The sequence below is a fragment of the Electrophorus electricus genome, chromosome 24 (genome assembly GCF_041902795.1).
Source record: "Electrophorus electricus isolate QZ-2024a chromosome 24, ASM4190279v1, whole genome shotgun sequence".
Classification (NCBI taxonomy): Eukaryota; Metazoa; Chordata; class Actinopteri; order Gymnotiformes; family Gymnotidae; genus Electrophorus; species Electrophorus electricus.
In genome coordinates, this window is record NC_137520.1 from 11,258,752 (window position 1) to 11,279,699 (window position 20,948).

At 48.6% G+C, this 20,948-nt stretch overlaps 1 protein-coding gene across 9 annotated transcripts in view; it reads left to right on the forward strand.

Annotated features, from left to right (window-relative positions):
* Positions 1-718: 718 nt before the first annotated feature.
* agrn (agrin) overlaps positions 719-20,948 on the forward strand; it is a 154,670-nt gene continuing 134,440 nt past the window's right edge. For 3 of the 9 annotated variants that reach the window (XM_081706886.1, XM_081706889.1, XM_081706888.1), the window contains exons 1-2: positions 720-1,212; positions 2,156-2,417. In XM_081706886.1, coding sequence (XP_081563012.1) covers positions 1,015-1,212; positions 2,156-2,417 — 460 coding nt within the window. In that variant the 5' untranslated portion in view covers positions 720-1,014. Of the gene's footprint in view, positions 1,213-2,155; positions 2,418-20,948 lie in introns of all 9 variants that reach the window. The other 6 variants (XM_081706890.1, XM_081706887.1, XM_035522435.2 and 3 more) reach the window with 4 other exon arrangements.

Here is a 20,948-nt window from a genome sequence, read left to right on the forward strand (position 1 = left end):
TTCTTCATCTTGTGTGAGCCACAGTGTACAGAAAACAAATGTAAAATAACAAATAACCACTTTCATAAATATTGTTTGCTACCTTTTGGTGGTAAGTGACATTGCTCCTATAAATTCGAGATTTACAACTTACACTAGAGGCCCATCTTCAGGCATTATCTGTAGATCAATGATTAAAACAAGTACAAATGGGAATTAGGGATTACGTTGTCTACAAATATATCAGTCTGTCTTCGGATCCCTTACCCTGTCATTTTCCAAGAATAGACGGATGGCTAGTTAAATTACAGCTTTACAAGAGTGGAAATTTACGCGCCGTCTGCTTCCGAGGAGCTCCAGCACGCACACATGGCAACGTTTATGCATTTTCCGTATAACAATCATTAGACAGCCGTATTTTCCCCCCATCATAGCGTATTTGTCTCCGTGACAAACCAAATTTGAAGACCTAAATGGAATATACGCCTGTGCAAAATAAACAGCAGTGTTCCCTTTAGCCGCCTGTCCTTTGCACCCCTGCTTTAACGTAGCCAACGCAGTGTTAGCGCCGGTGAAAAGTTGCTCTGATATCCTGCAGAGGTAAACCGGGTTCCCTGCTGCTCTCCGACCAGCCTTTCCAAAGGGTGGCGTTTTGCACCACTCTCCGCCAACCCCTACAACCCCTCCGTCAGTCTTATCAGCAATTCAGATTGCATGCAAATCAGAAGCGTCATTCTCCGAGCACCGAGGGTGGGAGGGGGGCAGAGGAGCCCGGTGGCGATGAACATTCCTTGGAAAACAATCCTGCCCCTTTCTTCTCTTCCAGCCGCTTCGCTGGGAAGTAAGCGCGCAAACCAGATGCGTGCGACCTAAACGCACCAAAGAGCGCTGCATACTGCAGTAAACTCGGAGCAAAGTCAGGCAGGCTTCGCGCAGCAGGGGTGTTGCAGATAGATGGTGTTTTTAAAAAGAAAAGTCTACAACCGTTAACAACGAATTTGCCACTTTCGGGTTTTTTTTTTTCTGTGTGTGACAATGAGCTCACGGCGACGAGAGACGTTTCACTTGCTCGGGTGGGCGCTCGTAGTGGTCGCGCTTTTGGCTCAGTGTGGCCATGGAAGTTGTCCGGAGAAAAAACTGGAGGAAAGAGAAGAGGAAGCTAATATTGTTTTAACCGGAACCGTGGAGGAAATCATGAACATGGACCCGGTCCACAACACTTACTCTTGCAAGGTGAGACTCACCAAGCTTGGAGAGATCAGTACTGCGTGCCCTGCAGTTTGCAAAGCGATCAGTGGGGAAAAGTAACGTTGAACGGCACAGCTTTCTGTTCAACACGCCGTGTCGTGTTTTATCGAAAGATTTACATCTGTGCATGAAATCTGTTATTAAACTCGTCGTACAGAAGGTTACACATTAATCCAGCAGTAAAACATATATGTTAACGCTGGTTAAGGAGCGGACACCTGTCAGACATTCACTCTACCGATGCTTTGTTGGTATTACATATGTTATCATGGATAGTTATGGACAGGAAAGTTAATACACAAAAATTCAATTTCGACATCACTGGGTCAAAGGATAATTAGTAGCACGGCCCACGTATTCGATGCAGCATGTGATGCTCTGGCGTGTCAAACTGCTCACTGACACTTGGGACATCTGAGTACGATTATAAACGCCTCCGCAGCTTAGAGAAACATGCAGTATGACACCAGGTCGTGTCAGTAGGCTCTGTTTGTGCTCAGAGTAATTGGTGTACCCTTCTGCTGTATGTTTAACGAGAAGACTTCGATACGTCTTAATTTAGTGAAAAGAGCAGTTTGTCCATGCCTAAATTACTATGGTTTTTGCTAGATTTACTGAAAAAACAACTCCTGACTCAAGTCTCTTGTGTAACTGATAACTAACTCGAAGAACTCATAAGGTCCCCCTGAGAGAAATGTGCTGACTGAGTTTGCCCCAAGGACCAGTGGCATGAACTTCCATAAAATATGACAAACAGCATGTATTACTCCCTTTCGTCTACTCGAATGAGATGACTAATAAAAAATAAATAAATAAAAACTGCAAATGTAATTGCTTTGTGCTGCAGTAAGTGATTGTTGCACTGGAGTGCAGCGAGAGCTGTTTTGACCAGAGCGTTTCTCTTCTCTGCTCTCTGCCGCGTCTGCAGGTACGGGTGTGGCGCTACCTGAAAGGCAAGCCTATGGTCAGGGGAGGTCTGCTTCTGGACGGCGGGAACAAGGTGATGATCGGTGGCTTCGGCGACCCGGGCATCTGCGACAACCAGGTAGCCACCGGCGACACGCGCATCTTCTTCGTGAACGTGGCCCCTGAGGACATGTGGCCGACCCACAAGAACGAGCTGATGCTCAGCTCCAGCCTGATGAGGATTACGCTGCGCAATCTGGAGCAGGTGGAGCTCTGCGTGGAAGGTGAGCGGAGCTGCCTCCTCTGTGTGGAGGATGGGGGATGTGAGGCATGTGTGATGACTGCTCTGCTCATGAATGGTGCACGCTTTTATGCGTCACCTGTCGTTGCTGTCGGATCGACACGATGAAGAGTAGCTGAGAGCTGAGTTTATTAACTGTGATGACTGTGGTTTTTCAAATGGTGCCCCAAAGTGAAAACTCTTATTTTGCTTTATAACACTACAGAGGTGCATTTGTTAAAACAGTACATTTTCTGAAGCCTGGGGCATAAAAAGTGCTGTGTATCATGTGCACGCCAAACAACACCATCGGCATTCAGGTAAGACAGACCAGGGTGTGTCTGTTTCAGATAGAGCCGCCCCAGGGCTCCTGACTACCCCGAGTGAAAGGCCAGTCCTCCAGGGTACTCTTCTCTGAAATCAGAGTGGGCTACTAAAAATCTTCTGCCTTCTGTTGCCTCTCTCTCTCTCTCTCTCTCCCCCTCTATCGCTCTCTCTCTCTCTCTCTCTCTCTCTCTCTCTCCCCCTCTATCGCTCTCTCTCTCTCTCTCTCTCTCTCTCTCTCTCCCCCTCTATCGCTCTCTCTCTCTCTCTCCCCCTCTATCGCTCTCTCTCTCTCTCTCTCTCTCTCTATCGCTCTCTCTCTCTCTCTCTCTCTCCCCCCCCTCTATCGCTCTCTCTCTCTTTTTCTCTCTCTTTCTGTTTCTTTTTTCCTGTAGCAGTGCTGTTCTTGTTCTCATGTTTGAAACGCCTGGAGCTAATGTAGTTGAAGGGGCTGGCTGCTAATTTTATCTGAACAGAAGCTCCAGCGGCGGATTGGGCCGAGCGCTGAAGGAAATGGACGTCCAAGAGTGAATGAATAAATCAGGAGCGTCCAATGGTCAGACTTAAAATAGTTTTTCAAGTGCGTCCCTAGTCGACTGGAGAGGGTAAATGGGCTATGCAATGCAGCTGTAGCCTTAAACCTAGTCAAAGATTCTCAAAAGTGAACACGTGCTCGAGGGGACCGTTCACGCACCAGTGGACTCACCTCCCGTGAGCACACGGTCGCAGGTAGGACACTAGTGATCGACCTGCCGCGACCTCCGCGTGGGCCGATGTGTTTTCGCCACCGAGACGCTCAGATGCGGATTTGGTCTTGAAACGCCAGCAGTGTAGCACTGAGAGAAGCCCTGGCAGAGATAAAGAGCAGAGCAGCACCAGGCCCCTAGCCCCGCTTGGCAGGTGACTTCTATACTTCTCCATCCTTTGCAGTGTTCCTCAGAATTTGGCACAAACATGAAAATTCCTCTTTTTGTCTGTTCGCTGTCTGGGTGAGAAATGGTCTTCTGCAAGCCTGTTTCTTCTTCTTCTTCTTGTTATGTTTTGTTTTTTTTCTAATTTAGCCAGTACATTTGTTACAAATGCCTCAAAGAAATCTGAAACAGATTTGACTGTTACATTACAAAAAGTGACTGATGATGAGCTAGTGGGGGAAAAATCTCTATCGATGGATTTAGTTATTTAGTTATTTACTTTTAGTTTGATAGTTAAATATTTGTTGTCATTAGAGACCAGCTGTGTATTTGCAGGGCCGATAGTTTGGTTTCAGCTTTTGTAATCAGCTCGGGCTGCTGAAGTGTTTGGTCTGAAGCACACTTGGCGTGTTTGTACTGATATATTCTAAAAGTGATGGTGTTCTGAAAGTGCTGAGGCTCACAGAGCTTGAAGTGGTTCTTGGCGCGGTCGGTGTTTGTGTGGGTCGAAAGGAATAAGGAATGTTGTTATTGATCATTTATTTTAAAAGGAGCAGAATCTTGAGGAATTATTTTTTCCCTTGACAGATACTTGGATCCAGGTCTCGTGCATAGATTCCGGCTGAGAATGAGGGAATGCGTGTGTGTGTGTGTGTGCACACGTTTGTGGTAGGTGGGTGTGTGTCTGTGGGCGGGTGGGCACTCACAAGACCGTACCTGCAGGCCCGTCTATATCCTCCCCTCACTCCTCACATCTGACAGTTCAGATTGCGCGGTGTAATGAAGGGATTCCTTGCCGGCCTTGGGAACAGCGCTGTCAGAGACGAAAGAACAAAGGCCTCCGTTGACGGAGAAAATCTCACCGATGCGCTCAGGAAAAGGGGGAAAGGAGATAGAGGGCAAAGGCAGAGCAAGGAATACCAGATGCAGGTGTTGACTGGAACGCCGAGGATGTTTTGCTTGGTCCTTCTTGCCATGGGAGTGTGACAGAGGCCCAGAGCAGAGGCACGGGGAAGGTGTGTTCTCACGCTCTCTCTTTGTGGCCTTCCCATGGGCAGGGCACCTCCAGAGGGGTGCTCAGCCTCTGTGTTTGTTAGCCCCTAAAAACATCCATGACCCTTCAGGCCTGTCTCACTACCTCACAAACGGCATACGTTACGCCTGGGTGTGTGGCTCTGTTTAAAAACACACTCTGCTTTCTGTTTTAATGCAATGCACAAAGACAGTGGTCTGAGCTGAGAAAGACTTCTAAGTCATGCAAAAGATTTTGCTCTAAATTGTTTTGTTTTTTTTAATATAGCACATGCTATGTACAAAAAACAAGGACAGTGGATACTGCTGGTGACCTCTGAGATAAAGGCACAGGTGAACAGGCCAACATAACCTGCGTTACTAAAGCATGCACAAGATCATTCTTTTGTTGTTTGGCCCTTATCTTAGAGTGAGCAGAGATGCTTCTGTAAACCCAATCAAACATAACAAATGATAAAAAAACGAACCCTCAAAGGTGGTTGCTAAGCAGGCTCATAGATGCCTTTATATTAAGCGGTGCACTGAGTGCCAGAGTCAACCACTGCAAAGTGCATCAGTAAGAACCAGCAAAGCGTCCTATTTTGGGGAGGAGAGGAAGAGGCCCGTTTCAGTTTGGCCTATTGGTGTGAGGGCTAATCGCTTAGCACAGGGCAGGTGGTCTGTGGTAATGATGAACGTATATGATTTGCAGTGGAATGCGATGTGTGTGTGTGTGTGTGTGTGTGTGTGTGTGTGTGGCCTCCCTCCCCGACACTCTTGTGCTCTCGGCCTGAGGAAGTACTCTCCTTTGTTCGTGCTGTTTGTGTAAGGAGGAGATTAGGAATGCGTCTGACTCCTTACTGCGCAAAGGTTGGCCCCTCAGTTAGGCTTCCACGGCCCTGAGCAGGTAATGATTAATGCATAAGGAATAGTGGAGGTGAAGGACTTTCTCTGTTCCATGTTAATATCTCTCGCTATAAGACCCATCTACACAGGCTCCTCTTATCTAGTGGCTTTACTCCGAGTCCCACTATGTTATTTTGGACTGATCTCTCTTTTAGTCCATAGATTTCCAATAGTATATCAGAAGATTTGGGAAATTGGTCTACAGGGAATGTAACTGCTAATAGCAGTTTAGCAGAAGTATTCCGACAAGGTATCAAACAGGAAACCGCTCGGATGTCACCTGGATGTGATGGCTAGTGCTCTGTAGTGGAGCGTTAGTGCCAGCTTCACATATGAGGACAACTAGCCTAAACAGAGCAAACAGACTGTGGAGACCAGCAGAGGCTGTCATGGTTTCCTTTTCCTGTACAACGTTTAAGCTACCATTTATGAGCTTAACAGGAGATGGCAGTTTGCCTGACTGTTACTAGCTGACATTAGAGAATATTATTTGTACTTTAAATGTGAATATGGCAGAGGAGTTTCATTGAATATTTTATCGCGCAGGCCGACACCTATAAGAGAAATCATGAGATGTGATTTGTTCCCGTGGGATTCTTCTTGGAACGGCACCTCCCTGGAGCTGTCTGCGTGGAAAACGGTTGATGGGGGTGCAAGGTAGGGGTGGAGAAGTACAGGGTGTGTGTGTGTGTGTGTGTGTGTGTGTGTGTGTGTGTGTGTGTGTGTGTGTGTGGAGTTGCCAGATTGAAAGAAAATGGCAAGGAAAAAGATAATTAGAGTGCAGAAGAGAAAACCAACCGAGTGACAAAGGCGAGAAATTACACCTGTTTGCCAGCTTCTCAGAATCTGTCGAGTTATTACATTTTTAAGATTTTAATTAAAGTCCTGAAAGTGGGCTGCCTGCTCAGAATAATGATGAAGGACTCTGAATATGAAGGAAGCCATGAATGGAGAAGAGGCAGACGTGTTCCTCTCTGGATTGCCCTCATTCTCCTTGTGAAGTGAGAAATGTGACAGATATAGACCGGACTGATCTCTGAACCAGGCCATGCAACTGTTTATTCCATATGCCACGACATTTCGTTCCAGTTCAGTGTAATTCAAAATATTTTTGGAATTTAGACCCTGTCACCCTGTGGTTAGTCACTGATATATTCGTGCACAGGTGACTAATGTTTTTGTCAGAAGATGAAGTGTGTAACCCTAATTTTGCATTAGTAGACTTTTGGAATTCTGTCACCACAACTCGCACCATTGGACACAGAGTTCTTTAAATGCTTTCCTCATAAATGTTATACATTTATAGGATTTGGCTGAAATCTCTTGCTGTCCTCACCTTGGAGTTTAGCACCTCTGATTCTTAACTATAGCAAAAAGGGTGAGTCAGTAGGAACTATACATTTGTCACTCTTCCCAGGGTGTGAATGGGAGATGGACCAAAAAACCCTGCTGGTTCCAAACCCCTAGGGCTGAACGGCGGCCAATGCGGGGTGTAGGATATGGATTCCTTGATATCTGTGACAGCATTCCAGCTAGGATGCAGTGTGAAAGAGTGCACAGCTGTTAAAGACACTATGGCTATAGGCCAAGAGTTTAAGGATTCCCAGGGAAAATATTATTTTCCTCAGATGAGGTTTGGATATTGGTCATCGGCTTAATATATAGACTCTTGTTTTTGAAAAAAGGGCTGCTGATTATTTTGAAAACTTAAAATAACAGAGCTTTTGTGCCTATGGGCTGTGTGTTGAAGATAATCCAAATAAACATGACAGCAGATCTTTAGTGTACATGCTTGAAAGAGTTCAGTGTCTGTTTTTTGCTTTGTTTTAAGTAATGCTCTGGTTTACTTCAATTTTTGTTCCTGCGCCCAGTGAAGTAACGTCTCGCATAGATGGTGAAACGTCAACGTGAAATACTTACTGCGGCTTTGCTAAAAATGAATTAAGAAATGTAATTAGTTAAAGAAAAAAAAAATTAAATGAGAAAAAGCATATAGTATTTGTGGCAAAAAAAAAACCTGAACTAGAAGAGAATCTTAAGTTATATTAAGAAATAGTAAATTAAGCAATGACTAGAGATCAAGCGTTCCCTCAGGGACGTACAATCCAATCTCACAATTTGATTGGTCAATTAATTGGTGTTGTTCCTAGGTGGTCAGGAGAGGCATTATTATGTGGGGGGCTTTTAAGTCTGATGGAATGTCCTCTGCCGCCTAGGGTGTAAAAAAACATCTCACGCAGATGGATGAAACTGCATGATAATGGCTTGAGTGCAGTTTAATTTGCCCCCTGAGACTGTAAACAGGAAGAATGCCATCACATGCATCTGCTGGACGCTGAGCTGGGCCGACTTGACCTGCCGCTGGTAAATGTTTAAACTGAACCTGCTGGGCTGGTTTCCTGCTCTCCTACGTGCTTATTGGGGTCACTCAGGCACCTGCCACGCCCCCTTTTATCTTGGCTGTCCATAAAGCACCCAGCCTCATTTAAAACAGCTCTGTTTCAAAGCCGACCACAGCACGTTCCAGCACTGTCTTAATGGTCCAGCGCTGTGTGGGCTCGTCGAACACGCTGCCCTGGGTTCAGCTTTTGTGTCCCTGTTTACTGCATGTCAGCATGCTCTATCTACTGGACGTGAGGTTTCCCAGATTCTGCTATCTACAGGACGTTGGCGTTGTTTGCTGGTGGCAGGGGCCCGGGGCCTCTGGGGACGGTGGAGCAGGGATGTGAGCTCCTTCTCGCGCCCTTTTGCTGTACTGCCTTGCTTCCTCTCGTCCCTGATGCACTGGGCACTGGTGTCCTCTCTTGGGAACCCTGTCAGGAAGCTGTCAAGGGTCCCTTCGACTTCTGTCATGTGGCCACATCTCAGTGGCTCATGACCGAGTGAGTGGTCTACTATATATTCACTTGCTTGCTGTGAATTTGCTTGCTAACTACATTGTTTACAAGAAAAACAACTGGGATGCTTTCGTGTTGTTTTTAATTGTTGCAATAGCATCGCTTTAATGAACCCCCCCCCCCCAATCGCTCTCCCAAGCCATTACGCTGCTGTTAGCTAATGACTCTTTAGTTTTATCTCTCTGACGGCCAGTCGCACGGTCTGTTTCTCATTGCGTGTGCGGATGTGCGCTGCAGAATGTGCCCCTAGCGTTCCTGTCGCCCCCTGTGTCACCAGGCCACTGCCAAGCACACCTGTAATTATGCTGGAATCTGGGCTGGAAAGCCACCAGTAGAATAAGCCCCAGGTGTAGCAGTGAGGCCAGTAGAGCAGACCTGAACTGCTTCACCCGAACTCTACCTGCAAACTCCGCTACAGGGCCTGGATTAAGTCGTCGTGTCCAGACCTGCTCAGATGACCCGATTAATGTATATTTTATCAGCTCGTACTCACTCCTGTATATCCTTTAGATATAACCTAGCAGCCACCAGGCTAGTTACATACCGATCACATTTGGTGTAACGTTGCTGGACGTTCCTCAGGTTTGGACATTTTGGAGGGTGTAAGCGATTGCAGGAGGGAGTGAGGTGGGCCAGTGTGGGGGTGCCGGGGAGCGGACAGCGGCGCTCCCTGGATAGCGGCTCCTGTCTCTCGGGGGAGCACGGCCAGCCAGCCATTCTACGGCTGTGCTCCGCTCCTGCCGCATGAGCCCGGAGCTGAGGGATTTGTCTGGCTTGAGTAAAGTCATCCGGCAGTCCTGTTTTTTTAGCTAACAATGGCAAGGAAGTGCTGGTTTTCGGAGGCAAACAGAGATATCTGGCTCAGGGCATCTGCCACACAGTCACACACACGCATACCGTGTGTTCATGTGTGTGCGTGTGCGCAAATATGTGTGTGTGCGTGCATACACAAACACACACACACATACACACTCACTTTAAGGGCTGCTGTTTTTAAAGTCTTTATTTGTTTATTTTACAAATGACACTTGACTGAATTCTTTTGTGTCCTATCCACTTTTCTCTCTCTCGCTCACTCTCTCTGCCCCTCCATCTATTTTTTTTCACGTTCACAAAGACGAACGCAGTGGGAATTGCTTGCCCACTGTGTGGGACTGTCAGTTTGTGTGAAACAGTGGTCTGTGGAGAGGAAGGCCCTCATTACTACCCAGTTATTATGGAGCACAGCACAGGGAATGGTGCAGACTTAAAAGTACAACAGGCTTTGTGCCTTTGGACCAAACTTTACCTTTTTGCTCACAGTGATTTTTGGCTATTGCTCATAATTTGCAGGGTGGTTAGTGCTTATGTATGATTTACTGAGGTTTTAAGACCAATTTTTGTTCTGTGCAATACAAAAAATTAAACGAATATAAAAACTGTGTTACCAGGTGTGACGTATGAGCAGTACAGCGGAGATGGACCTTAATGAATGATTAATGAATGAGAATAGTTGAATGAATATCTGCAAGAAAACAATAGTAAAACTCTATTAGGTTGAGTAGTTCAGTTTAAAGTCTGACAGCCTGACACAACACTAACGCACTGAAGACAATGCTGGCTGGAACTGAGGATGTGGGAGGTGGAGGGGCCGAGGGGAGAGCGTGGGAGGTGGAGAGAGCGTGGGAGGTGGAGGGCGCCGAGGGGAGAGCGTGGGAGGTGGAGAGAGCGTGGGAGGTGGAGGGCGGCGAGGGGAGAGCGTGGGAGGTGGAGAGAGCGTGGGAGGTGGAGGGCGGCGAGGGGAGAGCGTGGGAGGTGGAGAGAGCGTGGGAGGTGGAGGGCGGCGAGGGGAGAGCGTGGGAGGTGGAGAGAGCGTGGGAGGTGGAGGGCGCCGAGGGGAGAGCGTGGGAGGTGGAGAGAGCGTGGGAGGTGGAGGGCGGCGAGGGGAGAGCGTGGGAGGTGGAGAGAGCGTGGGAGGTGGAGGGCGCCGAGGGGAGAGCGTGGGAGGTGGAGAGAGCGTGGGAGGTGGAGGGCGCCGAGGGGAGAGCGTGGGAGGTGGAGAGAGCGTGGGAGGTGGAGGGCGCCGAGGGGAGAGCGTGGGAGGTGGAGAGAGCGTGGGAGGTGGAGGGCGCCGAGGGGAGAGCGTGGGAGGTGGAGAGAGCGTGGGAGGTGGAGGGCGCCGAGGGGAGAGCGTGGGAGGTGGAGAGAGCGTGGGAGGTGGAGGGCGCCGAGGGGAGAGCGTGGGAGGTGGAGAGAGCGTGGGAGGTGGAGGGCGCCGAGGGGAGAGCGTGGGAGGTGGAGGGCGCCGAGGGGAGAGCGTGGGAGGTGGAGAGAGCGTGGGAGGTGGAGGGCGCCGAGGGGAGAGCGTGGGAGGTGGAGAGAGCGTGGGAGGTGGAGGGCGCCGAGGGGAGAGCGTGGGAGGTGGAGAGAGCGTGGGAGGTGGAGGGCGCCGAGGGGAGAGCGTGGGAGGTGGAGGGCGGCGAGGGGAGAGCGTGGGAGGTAGAGGGGCCGAGGGGAGAGCGTGGGAGGTGGAGGGCGGCGAGGGGAGAGCGTGGGAGGTAGAGGGGCCGAGGGGAGAGCGTGGGAGTTGGAGGGGCCGAGGGCCCACAGGCAGCGATAAAGTGAGCAGCCGTAGTTGTGCTGCCTTGCCCTGCCCCAGAGATCTCTGTTGGAGCGGGGACAGCTGCAGTGAGAGTCACGGGTAGGAGGAGCCTCTGTCCCCTCTCCTCACCTCCTCACAGAGACGGAGGAGGAGACTGTCCTGCAGTGTTTTTGCAGACATGTGGCACACGCAGACAGACTCGGCTATGAAGCACGCATGTACGTTCATGCATGCATGTGTGCACGTGCGTGCGCACACACACACACACACACACACACACACACACACACACACACACAGAGACCCTCGCGCTTCTTCCCCTCTCTCACGATCGGCACTGGCAGATGTGTTTACCGATTTAGACACAAGAAGGCGACCCTACAGAGCGACGCCCGCCATGGCCACTCCTGCTTTGTGTCTCCTCACAGTTTAACGGGGAGTGGAAGATCTGAATAACTGCTGCATGTGCTCTCCCAGTGCCTCTACTGGGGACCTTCCTCCGTCAGAGGCTTACGCTTGAGCCTGTTCTTACAGACACTGTAGTGTGGCTCTCTCAGCCAGTTTGGAGAGGAATCCGGAGCCCTCCCAAATGGACTTGGGAGGTAGATGTGACAGATATGCAGCTAAAGAGACAACAACAACAACAACAACAAAATGTATGGGAGAGAAAATGGGTACAGTGCCTCCAGGTAGTATTAAACCCCCTGCAGATTTTGCAGGTTTACACATTTGGAGTTAACTTGAAACAACATGGGAAAGACTAAAGAGCATTTCAAGGCCATCAGAGGCAAAATTGTGGAGGGTCACAAGGCTGGCAAGGGGTATAAAACCCTTCCCAACTACTGTTAACCTTCCACGGCCTGGACAGCCTTTCAAAGTTTCCTCCCGTGCTGAGGCCAGGCTTGTCCGAACGGTCAAGGCTGACCCAAGGACAAGGAGGGAGCTCCGGGAAGATCTCATGGCGGTGGGGACATTGGTTTCAATAAATACCATAGGTAACGTACTCCACCGCAATGGTCTTCGTTCCAGGCGAGTCTGTAGGGTACCTTTACTTTCAAAGTGTCGTGTCAAGGCCTGTCTAAAGTTTGCTCATGGTCACTTGGAGGACTCTGAGGCAGACTGGTTCAAGGTTCTCTGGTCTGATGAGACCAAGATTGAGGTCTTTGGTGCCAACCAAACCCGGGGCGTTTGGCAAGAGGATGGCACTGCATACGAACCCAATACCACCATCCCTACAGTCAAGCAAGGTGGTGGCAACATCATGCTGTGGGGCTGCTTCTGAGCCAAGGGGCCCGGCCATCTGGTCCGCATCCACGGGAAGATGGACAGCCTACCTGGAGATTTTGGCCAAAAACCTTAGCTACTCCATCATGGATCTTAAGATTTCATCTTCCAACAGGACAGTGACCCCAAGCACACACCCAAGAAAACCAAGTCCTGGTTTAAGAGGGAAAAGATCAAGGTGTTACAGTGGCCTAGTCAGTCTCCTGACCTTAACCCAATTGAAAACTTGTGGATGATCAAAGTCCACAAGAGATGCCCAAAGAACCTAGACAACTTGGAGAAGATCTGCATGGAGGAGTGGGCCAAGATTACTCCAGAGTAATCCTGTGCTGGCCTGATCAGGTCTTATAAAAAATGATTAATAGCTGTAATTGCAAACAAGGGTTATTCCACAAAATATTAAACCTAGAGGTTGAATAATAATTGACCCTAATTTTTATGTTTAAAATGTATTTTAATTTAATTGAGCAACTTGTACTTTTTGTTTGTAATATTTAGACATCTGTTAATAAATGCTACTCTTGTTCAAAGTTTGAGGGCTCTAAATTATTTGCAACTTGTTGAATTAGCAAAATCTGCAGGGGGTTGAATACTACTTGGAGGCACTGTGTGTACTTAGCAGAGCACTCCAGGCTACAGAGAATGGAGCACTGTTCCTAAAAAGAAACACTTGGGCTGTCTGTCTTGGTTTTAAGGCTGAACACACTCCAATCACCCAAAGCAATTTGACGTATTGTCTTGCTGCATAGGACAAATTAGAACGTGTACTAATCAAACTGTTCTAAATGGAGTCCTTAATATCATGTTAGCTCTTGTTTTGTGAATTTTCACAGCTTCGATGATTTTATTTATTTTTTTTTTTTGTGTATTCTTTAGGTTATTTTATGAAGGGAGTTGTTATTTCAGCTTCCAAGGCTAAAAGCTTGTTGGCTATTTGTTACTCATTCTCACAAATGCATTTTTGTCGTGAGTTATTGTTGTAATACTCAGGTTTTCTGTTGCTTGCTGAAGGGTTTGTGTATGCTACTGAGGTGGAGCTCCCCAATAAAACCATTAAGTATGGGTTTACGAGGTGTGAGGCAAGTGGAAATCCATTTGAAATTCCTGTGGAATTTCCCAGTGCTCCTGTGAAGTTATGGTTAGGTGTGGATAGTGGATACAGGTTGGTCTAGACTGATGTTATCAGCCAATGATTGTTTATACTTTTGTCTGTGTGTGAGCATGTATGTATAAACATGCAAATGTGTGTGTGTTTGTGTATGTGTGTATGTGTGTGTGTGTGTGTGTGTAAGAGAACGTGTATACCTGGGTCACGTCCAGGGCAGGTGAGTGCATGCTTACACTCTATAAATTCCATTTCCTAAAATGGCAGGTCTCCTGAGAGAGATGAAGAACTGGCTTCTGCCTTTGTCTTTAACAGTTATTCTGTCAGAGCACTGCAGATTTCAAACACTTCATGCAACAGCTTCGCAATAGAGCGAGGGATGAAATTTCAGTTTGCTTTGATCTCTAATCGCACATCATCCTCCTCCGATTATAAATCCCGTTTCTTCTCACAAACGGCGTGCTTTACCACTCACTTAGCCTGCGGCCTCCTGGGCTTCTTCATCCTCCAGCTCCTTGTCTCTCCCTGTTATTGTTGTTGTTCTTTCTCACAAAGGCCGGGAGAAAATGCTCGGGGCCTGGACATAGTGTGAGACCCACAGCCAAGCGGAGGGAGAGACCACGGGTCGACCTTGAGGGGAAAGGGTGAGAGAAGAGGGACGTCGGGGAGACAGAGGCATTCCACCTCGGCTGGGCAGTCCGGCCTTTTTCAGCGTTTCACTTGGTCACGTGCCTCGCACGCTGGACTTTATGCCTGTGCTAGTAAGCAGGCACTCACACGGACCGCTTGGTGATGTTGGGTAAACGCCAATAGCCGGAGAACCGTTCTGAGGAGCGGTATGAAAGATAAGCCCAAGCTATCACATCTCTTTCATTAATCTGCTTAGCTAATAATACTCCACTGATGTCCAGGACAGCCTCTGGAGAGCCTAGTGCAAGATTTTCACTTGCCCTCTAGTGCAAAATGGGTTAATTACATGCTCCTTCTTAAATCCAGGAGGTGCTTTTTAGAGCACTTGGAGCTCAGCATGTAGATGTGGGTATATATGTGCAGCTTCCCTCCAGAGCCCACTGCCCCAGCCTGCACCCCTGCCTCTCTTCACATACCACCCCTCTTGCTTTGCTTGGCCGTGTCCGAACAGATTGAACTAGATGGCGGAATGCTGCCGGAATCTTGATCAGGACGTATTTACATGGAGACAATGAGGCGAGCTCAAGTGATCGCTCCTGCTTACTCTCTCCCTCCGTCTCTCCCTCCCCATGTCTTCAGGCTTTTCGGCTGTGATCTCTGCCAGAGTACTGGTGTCCCGCTAGAGAAAAGAATAATTGACCCAGTGTCGCGCGGACAACCTCTTCTCTACAGTAGAGCGGCCTGAATGGGGCCCGGACTTCATATCTGCTACGGAGCGCCAGCTCCCTCTCAATGCGCGCACATAATCGACTCCGCACCACCCTCTACCCTCCTCCATCCAGCCGGGCCAACCCCGTCATTCCGAGGCTCACCCCGTCCGCCCTCTATGCGAGGCGCCGTTCAAAAGAAAATTGACCCCTCCAAACAGCCTGTCCTACATGCCCTGGGCCGAACTCTACCGCCAGGCCGCGGCGCTCGGCCATCGGCCCCGTGTCACGCTGCTGCTCCGTTTATAGCTGCTGCATTGCTGGCAGTCAGTCACGGCTGTCGTGGTTTGGATTCGGCTGCTTTAGCCCGGCCGTCAGCTCACACAAGAGAAAGGAAATCAGATCCACCTTGCAAATCAGATATTCTCCGTCAGCCACTTGGGCCGAAAACAAGGTTCGCCTGAAAGGGGCTTTATTTATTTTTTTGGTTGCTGGACGGGGAGCTCGATTGGTATTCAGCCAAGTGGGTTTAATTTCCCCTTTGTTCAATGAGGGTGATATGGGAGATGTGAGGGGTTGATATCAAGAGCAGCGTTGTGGGGATAAAGTGAAGTGTTGCGGGAGAACAGTTTCTCACAGTCTCACCACAGCTGAGCGAGTTGGCCTGTCTTTCATTCCATCAAACAGCCTCAAGGGTTGGGATCCCGTTTCAAGTACGTATAAAGAACCTTTAAATCCTGACTACATTTCCCATCTCCCACCTGAGTATTTTCTTAGACCTTTGCTGGGCATGCTACTGGCGGGCGGAGGTCAGCACTGCCACCGCCTACACCCCCAAGCACCCCCCCCCCCGGGTCCTGGAGCCTCAAGTTCAGTAGAGGCGGAGGGCTGTGTGACAGGATTACGGAGAGGGGCCAGGATAGTGTGGAAGAATCGGCGTATTGTTATGGCGCGTTCATCAAAGCGTAAAAGCGAGTTTGCGAGGGCGAGGGGAGTGCGGCAGCACAGGCCTCGGCTGTTCCCTGTGCCGCTGCCCTGCTTGGCCAGCCAGGAGCAGGGATAAGGCAGGCCCAACAAGGTCCGCTTTCTGCTGGGCTTTTCAGAGTGTGAGCAACCACAGTGGCTGAACTTCTAGCACACTTAAAAGGAGCATGCACGCAGGCACGCACACACACACACACACACACACACACACACACACTCTGTTCTTGAACACTCCCATGGAACGGGTGTCACTGGGACTCTCCGGCTGTCTCTGTGTCGTAATGGGGTCAGCCGGACCCTGGCTCCAAGGCTCTGAAGCTGGAACGCGGTTCTTCCGGGAGTGATGGTGGATTAATTTGGGGAAGATAATGGGACCCCCAGCCCCTTCCTGAGTCCCTAGGGTCAGGGAGATGAGGCCACATGGCTGCTGATTATTCACAGTGATTTCCTCTTTAATCTGGAAGTCACTCCCCCTAGAAGCTTGAGCTCGGCTTGGACAAAGTTTTGCCATGTTTACTTACATTCCTGTGATATATAACAGAGACATAAAAAACTGTAGATGTGCACTGAGTAAAAAAGGATTTGGTTGAATTCTATCCGCTGTGCCAAAAAGAATGAGTGAGTAAATCATGCCTTGTCAAATATCTTTGCAAAATGTTTTACTGAAGGTGTGCTTGCCAGTATATTACAGTGCCTTATGTTGCCTGGCGTTAGTCACATTGGTCTGTGAGTGAAAAACTGATATCTGTAAAGGGTCCTTGAGTTTGAGAAAGGTGCTATATATATATATATATATATATATATATATATATATATATATATATATATATATATATATATATATATATATATATATATATAAACAATAATAATTTAGATCTACTAGAATTTTATTAATTAGCAAGTTTCAAAATACTAAAGGTTGCTGTACAAAAACATTTGAGGAACAAAGAGAAAAGACTGACACAGACTAATCTTTGCTAGAATATGTAGCTGGTCAGTCAATGTTCAGCATACGGGAATGGGTGGAGGAACGTGGGTGGAAAGCAGCAGCCCAGCACTTGGCCCCGGTCACCTTCTCCAGGCCTTCAGCCGGCTTTGTCCAGCTATGTGGCTTCATCTGGGAATGCCATTAGCATGCCTAGCAAATGGCCTTCTGTTTGCATTTGTTTAACCCTCATTTGAGAGATTCCACGAGGCAGGGCGCGTCAGAACGGGATGACAGCGTGGTGGCCAAAGAGATTTCAACAGGCAGCGCATGTCTGTTTGGCCTGGCATCATTTCTATTTGCTGAGCTGATGGAGAACTCCAGGGAGCTCCTGAGCTTTAGTCGCTTGTGGAGGAGATGGCTACCTGTTGGGCTCGGTATTCTCTGAGGATTTTCAGTAGTATTCTGAAGGCTATCTCGATCAGCCTTTAGTGATAAGACAGCATTTTTGTGATGATGCTAATTAAGTGACCGAAGCAGTCAACCGAAGACGATAGGTGCAAAATACTACGCACCTGCTTACTGCGTTGCAGAAAAAGCACCCAACACCAAAACTGTTCAGGTTATTTAGCTTGGCCCCCAAGCAATCTTTTCTCAATTCTTTTATTTTATTTCCAGGCAAGTTAGGGTTACTGCTCTGTCACTGCTCGGGAATATATTCTCAACTTTCTGTCTCCATTTAATTCACCTCCAGCAGTGTTTTGTCTTTGGTCCCCCAGGGGTACCGAGGACAAAATCCCTTACGTGACACTCACCCCTCCCCCTTTAACTGCTGACGAAGGGTTGGGGTGCTGAAAAGTCTTTTCTGTGCATCTGGCTGGAGGTCCCTGCCTTCCGAAGATTGTTGGGTCCTTTTCTAAAGGCTGCTGAAAGCCAGGTTAATGTGCTCTGTCTTCTCTATCACATTATGTGTAATGGTCCCTGACCAAAGCATGCTTGCTTGCTAGCAGTCCCATAGCAACAGCAGTGGCCTTCCCTTGCCTGGAAGACTCTGCAGTCCTCGGACATATGAAAGCCGGAATTTAAGGATGCGTTGCACGCCTGTGACTTTTTTTTGGGGTAGTTTTAAGTGACAGAATCATTTTATTTATGTGCGCGGCGGTCACACTTTAGATGTATAGCGTGAGAGAGGAAAAAGAGGACGTAGATAGGGCGCGGAGAGGACGAGGGCGATCAGAGAGTGCCTTTGAAATCTCCTTTTGTGTTTATCGTCCCATCTTCAAAAGCGCACGATGCACTGGGTCTCCCCTCCTCTAATCTACACATATCTGCACAAAGAGAAGGCAGCAGCCCTCACACAGATGCGAGAAGGTGCCGTTTGGGGACCTCTCCTCTGTGCTATGCCAGAGGCAGACAGGCCAACCCCCCTGCCTCTCGTCGTCCAATCCTAATCTGTAAAAAGCTCCTTTAAGGCTACGAGGCAGTGGCTCTGAGATGAGTGCCCTTATCCGTTTGTGGTAATCTGATTACTCTGACATCTGCAGGACAAAAGGAATGTCGCTCCTGAAAAATGGCACTTGCAGAAGCCTGGCAGAACCCCAGATGATGAGGACAAAAGTTGCTGTAAGTGGACAGGAAAGGAAATCGATTCTTCCCCAGAATGCACATCGTCCATCGTTATTTTTCTGGACTCCCACAGAGACCCGAGAGGGATCCCGTTTTGCCATTTTCCTCCAAAAACGTGACTGTGCATTAATATGCAAATGTATATATGACGTAGTAATACCTTTTCTTCTTGATGATTGGGCAATTAAGTAATGACATGCCAACAGTTGACGAGGGTAAACTGGGTAAACTATGATAAGTGCAGAGTTACCCCCCCGGGGCAGATGACTCTCTAAATGAGTCAGACACAAAGAGCTAAACGCTAAGGCTCACACCCTGCGATATGACCAGGTGCCTGTGTAGATGGATGAATGAATTAATGAACGGATTTGTCTGTTTTTTAACCCTTTCTGTTCTCCGTTTCCGTTTGTCTCGTCTGTGCTCTCAGCTGTGAGCTACAATGGTGTTGGTCCCTGTCCGCAACCCCCCACCTCAAACAACTCGTGGTCCTCCGTAGGCGGGGCAGGGTTGGCAGGACTTCGCCTTCTTTTTGCTACATTATGGCTCAGTCTGGTCTCTAGGTTGACCTTTTGACCCCACAGCCCCACCCGGCATTGTCTTCATTCCGCCGGCGAGGGGTGACGCTCCTTTGAAATCAACACCCTTTAATGAATGTCGAGACCTGTTCATAATAGGGCCGTCTGCTCTCATCACTCTCTCTTTTAAACGTTTGTCTGTGGATCACAGTTTTACTGGGACAGATGGTGGTCAGGGCTGGTTTCGATCTAAACAGACTGTTTGCAGGGTGTTCCGGTGCCGGTTAGCAAGGCGCCGCTCACTCGACTGCTTCTGATGTCCCTCACTGTCCAGGTTTCCTTTGTCTGTCGAAGGGTCCGAGTGTTCCTGTTGCGTGGTGTTCCCTCTCCGCGCTGGACATCACACATGCCGTCTCACGGACCCTCTGGAAGGTGTCATCCCTCCCCGATTCCGTCAAAAAAAGGACTTTGTGCGATAGACAAGCTGGGGTTGATCGAGTTTCAGTGTTTAGTCTAGGCAAGAATGCATTTGGCTCTGAATGGGGCGTTCTGGCAGCTAGGTGGTAAGAAACACAAAGGAGAGTTATTTTAAGTCTAGTGGCTTTGGAATTTTTATTTATTTTTTTTCGTGGTTCAAACAGAGATGTTAAATGGAATTGTAGCAGGGGTTGGGGGTGTCCATTAATTGGTACCTGCATCACAAAAGGCTTTGCAAAATGTTATGGTGTGGACACAGGTGTTTCAGGGCAACGTTGAGAGAAAAATGGCAGGAAGACAAAAGAGATGTGCCGTGAAAGAGGGGACATGGTGGAATGCCTCCGCGGTGAAGGGTGTGGAGCAGGGACCCCCACCCCCACCCGTCTCCATCGCCCTCATACCTGTTCCAACTGACAGGCCCCACACAAAAGCAGACTCCTGTCCCGGGGATCTTTGAATGGGGTTACAGGATGTGTGAGGGGAGAGACAAACAGAGAAACAGAAGACAGAGGACCAAGCTTGGAGCGCGACAAAGAAGAACAGCTCAGTCGGAACCCCAAACGGCACGACGACACGTTTGGGCATCATCGCAGTCTCAGGATTCTCTAGGCGTGCAACCATGCTACTGTACCTGAAAATTTAAATGTGTCAGAATCAACTGCCTGTTACATTGATCAGAGGCCAAGAGGTTAGAAATAACAAACAACCTAGTAGACTATAGAAGACCACAGTAGATGATGTAGAAATAGGTCAACAGCATTGTCCAAGATGTACACAAAACTACCATAAAATGCACATTGGCTTCGAGGTTTTAAACCTTTGGCCCGCAAAGCTATGGTAAGCTGATGGAAGGGCTACTTGAAAAAAGTACGTAGAAAACCTTGTGTGTACTTTGGCAAAGATTAATGTGCACCAGAGCGATGGAATCAAGAAAGTATAAGTAAAAACAAGGATTGCTCATGATCCAGCACAACACCGGTGGGAAGCCTCCCAGCAGGAGAGGATGCTTGCGGCACCCGGACTTCGGGCGGTCATCGACTGCAAAGGATTACCACTTGCTCATGACCGTTTGATTTCCAATTACATGTCAGTTTGTCCAGTTGCTCGCAAACTGATGAAACGAGGGCACGGTGTATCACGGGGGCTGGGATTCCTGCGTGGTTCACCCAGCTCATATCTTAACGCCCTCCAATTCAAATGGACACGCTGCACTTTAACCTCTTAGTCATTGGTTCTGTGATGCAACAAGAAGTGTGTCACTTGCGGGCTGCGCTGTGTTCCTCAGTCTAAAGTGCCATTAGGTGATGACAGGGGTGGGGTGGGGCTTGGGAAGATCGCTGATGCCTCAGCATATCAATAATCTTTTCCTTATATCCTTATTCTTAATCCTTATTCCTGATATTAGGACAGAAGTAAACAAGCTACTGCTGCCATCGCTGCGTTTCTGAATCACTTTTTCCCTGTTTTTGCCTTTCGTTTTTTTCTCTTGGCCGAGCGGTGGGCTTCACAGTCATAGCTGGTGGGGTGGGAATTCTCGGTGTGGTTTTGCTAATCACAGCTGATTGGCGTGTGGGCACGAGGGCAGCACGGGGCTGTTGTCCAGCATCCCGTAGCCATCTGCTTTCCTGGGACACACAGCATCGCTGGTG